The sequence below is a fragment of the Durotheca rogersii genome (genome assembly GCF_024521655.1).
Source record: "Durotheca rogersii strain YMJ 92031201 chromosome Unknown GGS23scaffold_9, whole genome shotgun sequence".
In the NCBI taxonomy this organism is placed as follows: domain Eukaryota; kingdom Fungi; phylum Ascomycota; class Sordariomycetes; order Xylariales; family Xylariaceae; genus Durotheca; species Durotheca rogersii.
In genome coordinates this window covers 827,595-844,088 of record NW_026251240.1, presented here as the reverse complement: position 1 = coordinate 844,088, position 16,494 = coordinate 827,595, and the positions used below count along the sequence as shown (strand labels likewise).

At 55.6% G+C, this 16,494-nt stretch overlaps 3 protein-coding genes across 3 annotated transcripts; 2 read left to right on the top strand and 1 right to left on the bottom strand.

Moving 5' to 3' along the window:
* The first annotated feature begins 1,368 nt into the window (after positions 1-1,368).
* Positions 1,369-4,042, top strand: GGS23DRAFT_567130 (uncharacterized protein). The gene is made up of 2 exons (XM_051516313.1): positions 1,369-2,300; positions 2,370-4,042. Exons 1-2 carry the CDS (start codon positions 1,593-1,595, stop codon positions 3,549-3,551), a joined length of 1,890 nt encoding a protein of 629 aa, XP_051372167.1. The 5' UTR covers positions 1,369-1,592; the 3' UTR covers positions 3,552-4,042.
* A 2,701-nt stretch (positions 4,043-6,743) lies between these two features.
* Positions 6,744-7,690, bottom strand: GGS23DRAFT_534905 (NUDIX hydrolase domain-like protein). Its single transcript, XM_051514762.1, has 2 exons — positions 7,342-7,690; positions 6,744-7,229 (listed from the first exon to the last, which is right to left on the bottom strand). The coding sequence occupies exons 1-2, from the start codon at positions 7,400-7,402 to the stop codon at positions 6,802-6,804; spliced, it is 489 nt and encodes a 162-aa protein (XP_051372166.1). The 5' UTR covers positions 7,403-7,690; the 3' UTR covers positions 6,744-6,801.
* Positions 7,691-13,843: 6,153 nt separating this feature from the next.
* On the top strand, positions 13,844-16,354 carry GGS23DRAFT_605019 (arginine-tRNA-protein transferase; the record flags this gene model as incomplete). The annotated part of the gene is made up of 4 exons (XM_051519695.1): positions 13,844-13,889; positions 14,622-14,669; positions 14,919-15,642; positions 15,838-16,354. The coding sequence occupies 4 exons, from the start codon at positions 13,844-13,846 to the stop codon at positions 16,352-16,354; spliced, it is 1,335 nt and encodes a 444-aa protein (XP_051372165.1).
* Positions 16,355-16,494: the final 140 nt, after the last annotated feature.

Here is a 16,494-nt window from a genome sequence, read left to right as displayed (position 1 = left end):
CACGTCGTACGCAGTAGTCTGTCGAATGCCGAGGCTGTGATGGTCGCAGTGATTCCCCCTCTCATAATGCGGCTGTCTCCTGGGCCGGCCATTGCGCGCGAGGAGTCGACTCCAGGGGAATCTTTCCGGTTGGCCGTCTTTTTCCTTCTCTCTTCTTCTCTTTCCTGGGACTCGCGTCGTCCCCTGTCCTTCCCAGCACCCGAACTCGGGTCTGGGTAATCCGATCACAAAAGGGACTGACGCTGCGTTTCAGCCTAGGAGCGGCGCACCCCTGGTTCTGCGGCGTGGAAGAACGGGGGGGTAAGACGGGGGGGCGTGGGGTGGGATGACAGGTGCCTCCTACATACATACCTAGGTAGTACTCATATGCACATACCTACTCATACCTACAAAATAGAGTACGGAGCGAAGACGGGGTGGTCGCCGACTCGGCCAGTCCCATCGTATTCGTCTGAATTCTCTAGTCGGGGCTTCGCTTATCTGGGAGGATTCTGAGGATGAGAAGACGACGGGTTCCTTGTCGCCATTCCAGCGCAATTAACCTTAAAAAAAGATGCCGGGGTTGTCGAGGCCCGAACTCGCCGCCCAACACCGGAGCCACATACCTTCGTTAGGTACCTATCTAGTAGATACCTAGGTAGGTATGTATGTGCTATAGCCTCCATATTATAGCGGTATAGCACAGTACCTAGGTACCTATAGCATCCCTCTACCAGGTGGATGGGTGGCGCATTTGCAAACGCACTCGCGTCGAGGGCGCCGCGCATCACTCACTTGTTCCCGGCTATCACCTCGCCGCCGCCCAATGAGTAGACCCTCACGACCCGTGATCGGCGTGGGATAGCTGCCAAACGCGACATTCCTCCCGTCGATTAGAAACCCCGATGGCCCAGCTGCGGAAGAAGGAACGGACTGCCTCCCTCGCCTCTGGTAATGCCACCCACTCTCGCTCGCAGAGTCGCCGGCCTTACCAGATCGGGACACGAAACCAGTACGGCCTGCCGCGGGTCTCTTCAATGCTCTCGCCTCTCATCCTCGCGGTCTTCCTGGTTAGCGCTCCTTGGCGCATCTCTGCTCTCGTTTCCAAGTCGTAGATCATACAGTTGACCAGGACAAGCGCTCGCTAGGTCACCAGGTCGACTCAGGGAGATCCTGCATGCCTATCCCCGGCTCTGGGGACTGGCCAGGGCCTGGCCAGGGCCTGGCCAGGGGTGGAGACGTCTAAAGGATTTCCCAATCCAGCCTCAACACCAACAGCTCTGTTACCTATAGTACGTATCGACGGAGCGCATGAACACAACGCTTACCAACGTGGAGAGGGGGCACGCCTAGCGATAAGCTCAAGCGAGCACGAGGATTGGGGGAGGGAGGGAGGAACAGTATTATGGGGGTAGAAGACGGGGCGCCACACCGGACTAGTTCTTGTCTATCCTATCCGTTGTCATATGAGCATCAACCCAGCTAGACGTCTGTCTCCATCTCGCCAATCTGCCCTTCTTTCCCTTCTTCTACACATTCGCTTCTGTATTGGCGACGTCGTCCTGGAGACAAGGAGTGTGTTTTAATATATATGAGTTATGGATTTGTGAGCTATGTTGCAGGGCAGGCTCTTGCGGTGCTCTCTTTTAATCGCGCTGGGCACGATGGGGGTTTGGGCTCACGAAGATGTTGTTAATGTGGGCAGGAGTCCGGCGTCTTGTGGAGATGGGGCTTGCGTGCGGGAGGTGAACCGTGTCGTGGCGGAGAGGGAAGATGTGATCGAGAGATTCATATTGGAAGGGTTACCACCTGATTCGACGAGGGCCCCGAAGGAACAGGCAGCGCCCGCTCTCACGACACCTCAACCAACGCTCCCGCCACGGAAGCGCCAGGACGACGGCCAGATCCAGGCACTCTCGGAGCAGCTACGACAGGTTTCGGAATCCGCAACCCGAGCCCTCTCCTCCGTCTCGTCGAGCGCGTCTTCGGCTATAAGTCTCGTAACTCAGTCAGCGGAGTCTGTTCGCCAGTCCGCCGACCAAGCCGTCAGGCTCGCCAGCCAGGACGCCGACCGGGTCAGCCAGCAATTGTCGCAAACCCAGTCCTCGGCTGCGAGCGCAGTCTCTGCGGCCAACTCGCGTGCTAGCGAGCAGATGGCGCGATCCTTAGAAAGCATAAGCAATCGCATAGCCAGCGCTCAGAGCAGTGCGAGTAGCGCAATAAGCCTTGCTCAGGCGGAAGCAAGGTCAAGCGCGTCGAACGCGTTGAACATAGCCGCGAGCCAAATTCAGGCAGCAAGGGCCGACGCGAGCGGGGTGAGGGTGCGTATATTGAACGCTCCAGAGTAGCCGAGTTCATATGTTGTCGTCGTCAACTAACAAACTTGACAGGGGGATGGGAATTCTACTGTAACCCAGCCGCAGTCCGACTCTATCTCGGGCACGAGTGTCGCCATAATAGTCACTGTGGCCGTGGTCGGTACCGCCATACTTACAGTCATCGCCGCGTGCTTCATCGTCCGCTATCGACGAAAGAGGAAGCGTAACCGCGAGGGCCTGACCTCAGCAATGAGCATAAACGAGAAGCAATACCAAAAACCGGTTGCAGTTCGGGGGACACCGGATAGTCCCCGTTTTACACCGTTTGGAGGCGGCAGGGGCTATCCGATGGATAACTTCAAGCTTCCGGATCTAAGCTTGAGCCCGTTCCTAAGAAAGAAGATAATCGCAGACAGCCAAAGCGACATTGGCTATGCGAAGAGCGATTATAGTGTCAAGGAGGCGCGGAGGCCTAGTAATGCATCTGGTGCAGATGCTAACGGTGTTTCTCCAACGGGCTTCAGGTTACAAAAGGATAGGAGCATCCGGAGTGCGACCAGCGTGCGGTTAATCAGAGTCAGTAGCAATAAAGGCAAGGCCAAGGAAGACGATCAGGAGGATCTACCTAGCCCAGTGGCATATTCTCCGCCCCCAATACCTGTACAGCTGCAACCCCCGGAACCACCCTCGTCAGTACGGCCGCCACCACTACCAGTCTCCGAGCCGGAGCCGGCGGTCACCCGGTCGAGCCGGATCTCGGAGCCGAATCAGCCAACATCGAGTCCCCCAAAGCGCACGACGATGACCAATCAGCAACGGCTGCGTTTCCGGGATAGCAGCGATGTGGAGTCGGCCGAGCCCACGCCGACTCTGCCTTCTCCGACCACGGTGACCACCTCGCTACGGAACACGAACACGGCTAGCCTACGGGCGGTCAGCGGCACCGGCGAGCAGCCGCCACTGCGGCGGCCCAAGAACGCCGGCGCCAGCTTCGCCACGTTCCCCCGGATCCGCAACCCGCCGCCGGGGGGGTCGGCCGCGGAGGCCATCCTGAACCGCGGGCGCACTAGCCTCAGCGGCGTCGCGGCGCGGCTGCAGGACGAGGCCGAGCGGAGGCGCCGCGAGCTCGCCGCGTTCAGCATGGGCGGCGGCGCCGGCGGCAGGGCGAGCCAGTCGGGCAAGGGCAAGGGCGCGTCCGCGGATGACAAGCCAGCTGCTCGCCCGAATTGGCCTTTTGGCGAGGGTCGAGAGTAGCCCCCATTGACGTGGCGAAGGATGGGGGTAGTTGGCCTGGAGGCAGAGGAAAGAAGTCGAAGCGTAATTAATGGCGGCGGATATACCAGCTTATGGCGGAGGCTTCTTGTTACCTACCTATTTTGTTTTGCGCACGCGAAGATACCACGACCCCGGATGGACAAGGGGTGAACACACCTGGGGACACGGCGAGAGAAGTAGGGTGGGAAACAGCAGGAAAAGGAGGAGTTATTAAAGGGGTGGGGGATATACATGGAAGGACTCGAGCGTGTGTGCTCGAACATAGGCCCCGTACCAACTAGCTAAGCACGGATTCCCTGGTTAGCTGCTCACATACCTACGTATACTCTATTACACATGTACTGCCGATCTAGTACCTACACTTCATGTCCTAATATGTATTATTACCGAGAGCCTGTGGTCGCGTGTCTCACTTACTGGACTCGGACCCCATATCTGTGCCTCTGGTGGGTTGACGCGCACACATACATACGCCTGTCCATGTTACCCATAGGCAGCCGGCTTACTGAGGCCACTAGCTGATCCCTCTATACCGCAGCCTGCGTGTTCTCTACCACGTAGCATGCGGCGACGCCGTCCCACGCGAAAGCAGGAGGGAGGGAAACATCTCCCCCTCCCCCTTGCCCCATTCCCGCTCGTCCCGTATTCCCGTCTCTCCCCCCCCCCCCTTTCCCCGGCTACGAAGCCGGGCCAGCCCACGCGACGCCTAGACACCGGGATGAGCCAGCGCGGCGAGACAAGCAGCGAGCGCGCGGGGGGGGGAAGGAGGGCGGGTTGCAGAACGAGGGGCGGTGGGTGGCCACGTGCCTAGGGGAGGCGGGAGGCGGGAGGCGGGACCGCTCGCGCCGCGCTCGAAGCGTGCGTGGCCCTCCCCCCTTGCTCTCGCTCGCTCACCCACTCCCTCTCAGTAATCTCCCCCCTTGCGTGCCGCCAGCCCAACGAGGAGGGCGGGAGAGCCGCGCACGAACGTACCTGTCGCGCCCTCGTGACCTGTTGACGAAAATGGCTCACCCGGCCGTCTGGGGAAGGGGTTGGGGGGGGAGGCAGGGCGGCGCCGGGGACCCTAGCGGGCGGGGGATGGGGATGAATGGAGACGGGGCTGGCCGGCCAAGAGGGGGTAGGTAAGACATGCATGAGGAGGAGGGGGGGGGGGGGAGGAGGAAGGTTGCTGAAGAGTGGGAGAAGGAAGGATGAGGATAAGGGGAGGCAAGGAAGGGTGCTGCTGGAAAGGGGAAGAGCAGGAGAGCAGAAGAGAGGAGAAGCCCGGCGTAGCCTGCTGGAAGCTGGCTAGCTGGCCGGCCAGTCTGGGACGAGCGAGGAGGTGAATACGTGAGTTGAGGCCGGGCAGGGCAGGCAGGGCAGGGCACGGTAGGGCAGGGGAAGATAGGCGAGGCGAGGCGATCGAGGGGCGATGGACGGGTATAGGATCTACACGCGCGAGGAAGGGGGGGGAGCAAGGAGGGACGAGTAGCCTCCTTACTACCTACCCAGCTAGCCAGCTAGCCAGCGGGCGCGGCCAGATCGTTGGGGCGTCCCGAGGTATCGGCGAGAGTGCGTTGTTATGTCTCGTATGTATGTAGGCACGTATGTATGTCTCTCGCCGCTATTGACGAGAGGCGAGACATGCCTCCCCCGCCCCATGTCGCGTACACTGGTCAGACACGCAGGCAGGCTGCGTACGGCCCTCGCTGACTGCCCGGCTACATACCAACGGAGTCATCTCGCCCCTATGCGGGCTCAGCACGCGCGGCGCGACTCCCTGTTACCGAGGACACAGCTGTGCTCCTATGCTGGCGGGTGACACCGGTACTGATATACACTAGGTGTTTATAAGCACGTATATGTATGTGTGTGCATACATAGGTAGGTAGAAATATCTGTATGGATACCCAAATAGGTAGACAGTGTCCCTGTTAGGTAGATATATAAGCATCATGTACCTATAAATGTATATATATATATGTGTGTGTGTGAATGTACGCGTGTTGTCTACCTATTAATATCAATATTCCTACCTTAGGTACCTAGATAGTCATAGTTAGAGGGTTCTCTCACATCCCGTCTATAATTATTAGTATGTGATATCCCACCCCCTTCTCGCCCAAGACAATAGCAATAAATAGATATAGGCACACTATCACCCGAGCCCACCTCGTAGCACGCCGTCAGCTGAAATCCTACAATCGGACAGGTGGTATGTGTGCTCGTGCGTGTGCTCGTGCGTATGCGTGTGCTCCAAGCACCCGTTAGGGTGGGAGCTTCCGAATCTCGATCCTACTTGGCACACGTCTACGCGGGTAGGGCCTGTCCTTGGGTGGTCTTATTTACCTTGGGTATCCTTTGCTCGCTCTCGGGCATATGTAGGGGTTGTCTGCTACCGCGTCGAGTCAACGCTGGCGACGCCGAATATGTACGCCGCTCCATCGGTGGAATCCCCCCCTCCCCCCACGGCTTTGCTGGTCCCCAAGAACGTCTCCAGAGACCGAATACAGAAACTCGAGAGGCGGGGGAGATCTTATTCTTTTGAGTGGTAAAATGGACCTCATCTGACCCTCTGTAGCATGTCACTTGCGGCTAGCATGTACTGACATGCGGGAGAGCAGTCCCACGTGCTTCACTATCACAAATACGTATCAGTTGTGAACATCGTGACACATCGCCCGCCGTCCTCGAATGCTGGAGATGCCCAAATCCCTGCCTCCCAGGTATTACCTGGGTCTGCAGATATACCTATTTTAATGCCGATTCGGTAGGCGCGTCTACAAGGCCCACCGCCGGCCAGTCTTGGTTTCAACACCCTCTATCCCATGTTGCCAACAACGCCTAGATGTATGCAAGCTTAGTATGCCTTCTTTTCGTCCAAGACGGCTAAAACGAGCAGAGTCAGAATGCGGGAGATCTTGGTGACGTCAATATTCGCTTGCTCGGTCGCAGGTGTTTTTTTTGGAGGTCTCGCCTTTCCTGTCCTGGAGGGAAGGGGGGGAAAGGGGAAATGGCAGAAAGCGACGCATCTTGATATGTGGTGCCGCGTAATAGAAACCAATATCTCGAGGCGAGATACCAACTCCAGAGCCATGATCTATGCAATTTTCCCGAATTGGACCTCGACGTAATGAATTGTATGGACAAGAAAAGAAGATGATGCGTGCGGACACGCACCCGGAAGTCGAGACTATCGAGAAGGTGTCGTGTGGTGCTCCTCGTGGTTCCCTGGACGAACACGGGGCCGTTAGGATCTATTCATGGTGGATAGTTCCAGAGCCTGTAGGAGTTCTGGCCGGTCGGAAAGAGCTTCTCTTGCTTTCGAATACGTGAACCATTGGCGTTCTCTCTTGTGTTTCTCGGGCCAGTTTTTTTCCTCTGACAAGACCGTAGCTTCGTAAAAGCGGTACAAGGATTTCGGGGCATCCTTAGAGAGCTTCTTCGGCGGGCGCGAATCAATGACCTCGCCTAGGTCATAATCGATCCGGATGACTATGCCGGCTTCTTCCCAAGCCTCGCGCTCGGCAGCCTCTGTGCATTCTTCGTCCGACTCCCAGCCTCCCTTGGGGAGGACCCAACCTTTCCGCCGAGTCGACTGGATTAACAGGACGTATGCTCTGTCCTCCGAAAGAGGCACCACTCCAGCTACTAATCGTTCACCACTCGAGTTGTACCCTGCCAGGCAAAGGGTTAGTCGGTCAACGGGGCGGGGACCCAGGAATCGCCACCCAAAGGGAGAAATTCGCGATCACGAAGAGGTAGCTGAGAGGGTCTGCAATAGACTTACGCTGTTTGCTTCTACCAGTTCGTGACTCCATCACACGGCCATTTGACGAGCCAGATGCCATCTTGGAAGCCGCCAAGGGACGAAGACGGCACGTGAAAGGGTTTAAAATCAACACCAGGTACGAGGAAAGATGACGAAATCAAGGGCCGTTGCAGCTGTGGCAAGGTCTTGAGGGGATTGCCGGCCAGGTGAAGCTGGGGTTAAGGCGGTTTACCGGAGACCGTCAAGCTGCATGATCATAGAAGATAAACGAGTCTTAGAATAGGCGAGATCGTCTAGTCGCGGTTCAAGGTGATAATCGGGTTCTCGTGATGCCGATGTTATGTTCGTACAACCTGTCCGGGGGGGGGGGGGGGGGGGTTCTCTCTTTTTTTTTTTTCAATTCGGTCCAGTTCGTACTTTATTTCCCTTCCACTTTACGGTCCCGGCGGTCCGATGTTGAGGCTCAACACACAAATTCTCCGGACTGTGATACTCCAGAATTGCGGCTCGAACAACCAAACAAGCACGGCGGACAATGAGTGGTATTGCCAAAATTATAAGTCGGTATAGACGCGCACGTCTGCACCCACGTATGGCCTCGGGCTTTTCTGAGGAAACTCGGCAGCGTCGCGGAAAGGTAGAAAAGGGGCGCGGCAGATCCGGGAGTTTAGCAGGTAGTCAAGGGAGTAGGCAGATTCAACGAGTTCGTCGCAGGAGCGGGCTGGTTGTCCCTTTTTCAGTTCTGCAACTGCGGGAGGCTGAATGCGGAGAGCTGAAGGGGCGTTTATATAGAGGCATATAAAGAGGTAAGGGGAGGCTCGGGGAGGTCAAGGGTCAGGAACGGCGCTGGTGCTTGGCCGGAGAGGACAGGGCGGACGAGTAGAAGGATGCTGACGTTGACGTCGAGCCAGTAGCAAGTCAGGAGGAGGATGAAGACGATGCTGGCTGTTCTGGCTGGACCAGTACGGCCGTTGTAAGTCTCGTGCCATAACTGCAATAAAATGGGGGGTTGAAGACAAGGGGAGAACGCAGGCGAGATGGTTTTTATAGTACTTACTCGCTCATTTTTTTAATTCTAAAAAAGAGATAATTAAGATAATAATAAAAAATACAACTTAAAAAAAGGAGTTAAAAAATAAGGAGCCCCCAGCTACCTAGACGAGGAGCCGCCACGGTGTCGACCAGGGGAGCAAAGAGGCAAGCCTCCCAAGCTACCTAAGGTTGGTAGGTACAACCATCCTTTAGGTTGTCAGATGCAGGGCCCAGGAGCGAAGTACCTGAGGGTACCTCGCACCGTAGCTGGGTTGGCCTAACTCCGTAGCATGCCCACAATGTACCGCTTGGTGTGCCGCTCCTGGTGCCCGGGGCTGCTAGCAGGCTTGTGCGCGACCCCCAGGTTGTACATGGGTACATGATTGATGTACAGTTTCACACCTGCACATGCCTTGAGAGGTACCTAGGTACATACATTATGTACATAAAAAAGGTACCTACCTGCAGAGGGCAGGCAGCTTAGGAGGTAGTTGCGCAGCTTCGCGTTTGGCGAGGCGGCCAGGCCAGAGCGTGCGGAGACAAGAACAATAAGAGAAAGAGGCGACTAAGAAAAGGGGGTGGAAAAAAAAGAAAGAAATATAAAAGAAAAAAAAGGGGGGGGGGGAAGGAGGGGGAAAAAGAGAGAAAAGAAAAGGCGAGAAACAGAGGTAGTAAGGCAATCCATACAGCTTCCCCTGTAGCTGTAGGACGAGGCCTCAACACCAGACACCAAGACGCACGAATAACCTACCTGCCTACATATTGAAACCTAGCCAGGTAACCCACGAGGACGCAATAATGCAGTAACTTACGTAGGTAAGCCAGTAAGATAGCCCGGGCTAACCTACCTTTCGTGGTTTAACGTGCCATATTGGCGCGCTTGGGTTGGTGGCCGACCACGCCTCGGTGCCGCATGCAAGACGTGGTTTTGCTGCTCTTCTTTGTTGAAGACCGCCGACATATATGCGTATGTACGTAGGTATGTACACGCTGCGCGGGACAGGTACAGGGTGATGGCCGGGATGCCCAGAGGGGGGTGGGCCAGAGGGACCCAAGCAAGGCCCAGTGACTTGTGGCCACGGGCACCAGGGCCGGAAGCTGTCGAGTTTGCCCGCTGCCGGCAGGGGGCTCTTTTTTTTTTCGTCGTCAGGACGTGCGAGTGACGAAAGTGGAGGAGAAAAGCAGAGAAGGAAAAATTTTCCTCGAAAAGTACCATAGAAGAGCCCAGTCCTGTCGCGCCTCGATATCCGCATGCTACACCCAGGTTTTACATACCTTAGCCAACCGAGGCAGTGGGTGTAATGGGTGAGTGGAGGGTATCTACGTACGTGGTATCAGGTTTACCTCGAATCTGCCTTGAGACGGACACACCCGTAGATGCATGTGCTATAAGGAGGCACGAAACCCGCTTATCGAAGGTGGGTAAGACGTGCGATGTTAGGGGCCTACTCTCATTCGGTCGATACGGCCCACTAGCGACAGGTACCTCTCATGGCACGAAGGGAGCAGGTATGCACACAGCTACTTCTGATAGGCAGGTTAGGCACCCGAGCTATACTCTAGGACGACGCCCACGGCGAGCGCCGGCGAGCATCATATCACAAGGGTACCTAGATTACCTTACCTGAGGTCCACTCGCTCCTCTTGTGCTGTGTTGTACGTAATAGACCCGTTGCCTTAGCCGTCTGTTGCTTCACCCCCGGGAGATCTTGGAAGCAAGTAGGGTTCGCTCTCCCACCTTAACCGAAACGACCGCCTTTGCAGCTGAGATATATTTGTACCTCCCTCCCTTATGTTAGGTACTTACCTTCCTGAGCCAGGGATGCGTAACCTCCATGTACCACCCCCGAGGACCGCCGTCCCTTCGGAAATACGTGTAGGGCCGTGTGCAAAATGATACTGCTTCCGATCCCCCACGTACCCCACACGGAGGTTGGCAGACAAGGGAGGAAAGTGCTTTGAAATACATAGGCATAGGCACGTCCCCCCTGCGTGTACATCGGGGGACTCTGGGCAGTGTCTCGTCTGCTGGCACCTATAGGTATTATTAGCTGCCTCAGCACCCTGATCTCATAGCTCACATTACGTAGTCGGCATCGCGTTTGGCTACATGCCGAACCCAGAGGGTGTGCGAGCTTGGTCTGGGGCCGACACCTTTGTCTGCTAGCACCTATGTGCAAAAGGACCTAGTCTGCCTTATCCCCGATGTACCTAGGGACAATGCAATTCGGAGTAAACGAACATCCAAGACCGACAAGTAAACCACCCGCACACGCCTCTAATAACCGCTCGTAGGGCCTCGCTGTTTAGGGTCCTCGTGGGTTGGGATTGTCGGTGCGGGTTTGAATGTATTACCGTGTCCGATTCCGTGGATTTTCGTCATGTGCAACCCATCTGGCCCCCAGGTCTTCTTTTCACCTATGGCGGTACGGCATTGCTCGGTTTGTGTGTATTACTCGCATGTATCTGTTGCCATTGGACTTGAAATGCTACCTCTCTTTGGGAGCATAACTGCTTTTACCCGATAGGATGGGCGACCGAGCGAGCATACCTACCTACCTAGGTAGGTACGAGCATACCTATACCTCATACCTCTGGCAGGTATCTCCCTCCTTGAGGTGCGTCGAAGGTATGTACCTAGGTACCTGCCTTCTACGTGTTGAGTGATTTAGGTAGATACCTAGGTAGGTAGGCGCCTAGGATATTCTGCTTCAAGATATACCCGTATGCCTGCCCGCCCGCCTGTCTGTATGCCTCTAAGTACATAGGTCAGGTACGTACGTATATACCTAACCTCCATAATGGAGGTTAGATCAGTAGGCTACTTGATGAAGGATAGGCTCGATTCCTAACAGCGCTACTTGGTAGTCTTCGTTCTTTAGCTCATCCAGGTTAAAGGTGTCTTATGTAGGTAGGTAGGTATGACAGGTACCCTCCTATACGTACCTAGGTACCTAAGGTGACCTTCCTTGGGAAGTAGGTAGGTACCTAGGTAGGTACCTACCTCTATCTCCTATCTAATTCGGATCCGCCCCCTCGTCTGCATCCTGCCGCCGATCAACCCGTTTTCCCAGTCTGAGTTCGACAAAGGGACGCCGCGGCGAGGAACCGCCCTGCCACCGGGTTGGACCACGGGATATTACCTTACCGGGCACGTATTGGTGTATGTAGGTAGGTACCTGACTTACTGCGAAGGCGTAGGCGCCGAACATGCATATCGACACATCCGTCTCCGCTGGCTTCCCTACTGTCCGTCCAACCACCCACCCATCCATCCGCCCGTCTACCCACCCATCATCAACTCACTCACACCCATAACGAAACTGCAAAGACAGTTCAGCGTCTATCTACTGCGGCACCTGCATATGTATAGCGACGACATCGAATGCTAGGGTAGGGAGGCGAGCGAGGGTGAACTACTAGAGCGGCGGGATGGACCCCGGTTTGGTGGCGTATCTTCTGAGCATCTCGCCGAGATCCCATCTTTTCCGTTTCCTTGTCCTCGCCGAGATCCCATCTTTTCCGTTTCCTTGTCCTCGCCCATGCGATGCCTGGGTGACCAAGGTACCTCCCACGTACGTACATACCTGCGCAGGCATGCCGATAAATCCTCCCGTTCGGCTTCCTCGACACCCAGCCCCAACCCTTCGATGGGCGTTCAAGTACCGAACTACTCGGCCCTTTGGGTTTTGTCATATGTACGTAGGTAGGTAGGTAGGTATATACTCGGCATCCCGTTTGCATTAGGTACCTGCCTACGTCGGTTGCCGGCATCCAAATATCCTATTGGGATCGAGGATGCGGGAACGTCAATTACGTATCTGCATTTACATAATGCTTCTTTAGGGATATTCTAGAAAGGCCGCAGGCTTCCAATGAGGCGCCCCTGTTCTCGGAGCCCCCTATGAGTAGATACATCTACCTACCTACTTGAGGTAGGTAGGTAAGTACCTAAGGTAGCATACATAACCTACATACATGTGTGTGTATGCGCGCAGTCACGATTGACGGCACTTGCTCTGCTCCATACATCTGTATTGGACAGATATCTCAGATGCCTCCCTGCCTAACCAACCTTGCATAGCACGCGCAGTGTAGCGTTGATGGGCAGAGCAGAGATATATCGGAAATCCGTCACCAGAGGATGTGGACGCCTCACTGCCTTTTCCAGCTTCCTACGCGACAGAATCGCATTGAGCGGCAGATGGTGCAGTGGCAGGCTGCTGATCCGGACTGATGAATCGACACCCAGATTGATTATACGACGAGTTGGGCTGTACAATTCGTCATAACACCTGCATACTGCCATGCAGTCCCTTCCCTATAAGGGTTACCTATATATGACCGACTACTGACGGCTGTTGCCTGCCTGCCTGCCTATTCCTACGTGCACGTAGGTCACGTACCTAAGGTAGGTCTAGGTAGGTACCTACATCGAAACGGAAGGGGTACCTGCGAAGCCCGCTCGAATACGTACCTGGAACCGAGTGCAAGCGGATCGAAAGTACTGCCGAGCCTCCCGTCCTCGTCGCGTTACTTGTAAACACACAGCGCAAAGTAAGCAGTACTCGGACTGCAGGTATCCCGCAGAGGGAAGTTTAGCCCACGAACGTAACCCACGAACTTCATGCTGGGCTCCACCTACCACGTAGAGTAATCAATGCTGCCTCTGGTAGGTAGAGAGCAAGAACGCTGAGTAACCCAGCCTGAGTAACCCGAGTAAACCTGCCTGCGTGTGGATTCCGCTCCGACTTCCCCCAATTGCTTAGCTAACCGACGGGGAGAGGTCAATTGGCTGAGCTCTCTCTCTCCCCCCCCTTCTCTCTCGCTCGCCTACTTACCACTTGTCGTATCATAGCCAACCGATCTAGAACCCGAGGCGAGGTCTCGCTCGCCACCGCAGCCTCTGCCGCATCCATAGATAATCAATCGACATTCCTCGGAGCCTACCTTGCTATCTACCTATCTAGTTGGTTCGGGCGCCCGCCGATCTAAGCGTTTGAAGAAGCGTCAGCCACCACCAACACCGGCGCTGCCGCCGCGTACAAATACATATTCTTGGAAATGTAGGTACCTCGCGATCCGTCTCAACCCATCCCAGCTTGTCCCGGCCCAGCCCAGCTGATCCCGGCTCCCACCTCCCCTCCTTACACATAGCGAACCCGGTGCAGCGAAGCAGCAGCAGCAGCAGCAGCAGCAGCAGCATATGCGTGAGTCGTTTGTCGTCTGACCTCGACCCGACCTCGACCTCGACCTCAACCTCGTCTCGGCTCGGCTCGTCTCGTCTCGACACCGACTCTTCCTCTGCTCTCGCGGCGATCCACCCGACCTAGCCTGCCACCGATTCCACCGCGTATGTCGACCGTCCCTTGCCACTACTACCTGCGTGCGCGCGCACGCGCAGTCCACTGACAAACCCCCTGCGCGCCTGTGCCGTCTTTCTCTTCGAGTCCAACTGTCTGACCGTCTTAGTCTAGCCACCACGGAGATGCAGGCCACCCCTGACGATACGTTCTTGTATATAACGCCAATTGGTGAGTTGGATCGCTGTCCTCAACCTCATCAACCCCAAACTTTTTTTTTTCTCTCCCACGCGCCCTCGACCAACCATTGGGACCCGTGCGGCATTGAGAAGCTATCGTTGGCCAGCTAGTTTGCATGTGGATTTTATGGGGAATCACACACACCATAATATCCAGAGCGCTATCTTGGAGCGCCTCATCGTTCCGGACGGGCCATCCAGAGCAGAGAGGCCGAGCGAGAGGGAGAGGCGAGGGGGCGGCGTGTGAGTGCACAGCGTGTGTGGTGCTAGTACGTACGAGACGATAGGCGAAGAAGGGGGGGGGGGGGGTGAGTGAAATGAGAAATAAGTACTTTCTCCACGCCTCGAGTCGCCGATGCCAAGCAGGTGTTTAAGACCAAGCTTCAGCCACAGCCTCACAACAGCTTACTGCCTCGTGCGCGCCTGAACTTCACCAACCGTGCCACCGCTGCTTCTCGTTACCAGCCTGCTGACCTGCCGTCACGTATTATGTCAAACCCTCCTCGCGCGTCGCGTGTTCTCGACTCCCATGTGTCGCGGAATGCCGAGAGAACCACCGTTCTGTTACTCTCACCCGCTTGGTGGGATGAGAGTGCCAGGCATGGTCAAGCGATCAGCTGTGATAATTATCATCTTCTCGACCGTCTCCTTTTCAGCCGCATTCGAGGATTGAGCCCTTGCTCGCGATGTCAAAAGTAGACATTCCGTGACTGACCTGTTTAAGGCTATAGGAAATCACTTAACTGCGGCTACTGCCGAACCCCAGGTTCTGGTGAGTCTCAAACGCGTCTACTCGACCTTTCCGGTGCCCCTTTGTGTTCCCGTGAATTTCTGCGAATGCGCCCTTCCACTGGCGCTCAAATGGTTGGGGTGCGCCGGGTGCGGCTACTGTCGTGTCATTGTCCGAGACGATGCTCTCTGTAGCGTTCTATAAGGACAGAGGCTCTCTCTCTATCCCACACACATGACGAGCTTGGGAGGCCGTGATATGAGCGAGGGTTGACTTTTATCTGCTCCCCAGGCCATTCCTACTTTGCACGTTCGTCATCTATGACCCCAGCCACCTACCAGACTTTGATCGATCGGTGCTGGAGGCGGTCCGGATCACTTCTTTACAAGACAAACCAACGGGATGCTTGCTGCCCACCCTATACTCTTCGTGTCGACTCCAGCCGCTTTCGGGCAGGGAGGGATCAACGGCAGGCCGTCAACCGCTTCAACAAATACGTGATAGGCGATGCCTACGCAAAGGTAGCCGCTCGCCTTTATCCAAAGTCACGCGAGCAGGCTAGGAAGCGGGATACCGAGTTCGACTTGGTCGAAAGAATTCATGAGAGCGAAGCTAGAGTATTGAAGCAGCCGCCTGCGCCTGCCCACACTTTTACCGTCACCCTGGAACCTGATGATTTCACCGAGGAGAAGTATCTCTTATTTGCGAACTATCAACAAGTTGTCCACCGAGAAGCTCCCTACTCTACCACTCGTTCAGAGTTTAGGAGGTTTCTCTGCCGCTCGCCGCTGAAGCAGCAACAATTTACGGCGCCTGACGGACGGCAGCGTCAGCTGGGCTCCTTCCATCAGTGCTACCGACTTGACGGGAAACTGGTAGCGATAGGCGTCCTGGACCTTCTTCCTGATTGCGTCAGTGCCGTCTACTTTCTATATCATGAGTCCATCCACAAATTCTGTCCGGGGAAGCTCGGAGCTCTTCAAGAGATAGCACTGGCTATAGAAGGAGGCTATCGGTATGTATTGAAGAACCTCTTTTGCCGGGGACTGGGGGTCGGTTCCTTTCTTTCCTCACCCGATCTCCACGATGTCATTGCCCCTTTCCGCCGAATGCTTCATCCCCGCATCTAGACGAGTGCCGCCACCCCCTACTTTGACATAGGACCGGTTGCGTAGCAAACCCGCAGACCTCGATGCTAACATGGGAGTAGATGGTGGTATCCCGGCTTTTATATCCGCACGTGTCCTAAGATGAAGTACAAGATGGATTTCTCGCCACAACAAATCCTTAATCCAGACACCCTGGAGTGGGTAGACGTAACTCAGGACATCCTCAGCAAGTTTGACAACCAGGGTTACTTAGATTTTGGTAAGAACGGAGACGGCACGGAAGGGGCTACTACGCTGCCGGAAGTTAGGGGCAATGCCGACAGAATGTCAGGTGTTAAGGACGATGAGAGCGACGAGGAGGCGTCCCTATTCCACAGCAATATGCCGGGGATTCCATCGCTAGAAGATATGAGCTCACTCGACTTGGATCGCCTCTTTACGCGTCTCAACTCAGAATGCTGTTATGCCGTCGACCTATTCGATTGGCACGACGAAAGCATCCGCGACAAGAGTACGACTAAGGCAACGGTGGCAGAGCTGGTGGCAGCTGTCGGCCCGGAGTTTATGGATATTATATGTCTGGACTTCGATAACCCTAGAAGAGACTCAGAGTCCTAGGGGTCGGGGTCGGGCACGTATGTGTCACCGGGCAGAATGTTATATGCCGTCGCTTTTATTCGAAGATATTCCGACCAAGTCAAGATCGTGGCCTCGAATAGTGGGCTAAAGTGGCATCAAGGCACTAAGCTGCGAGAGCC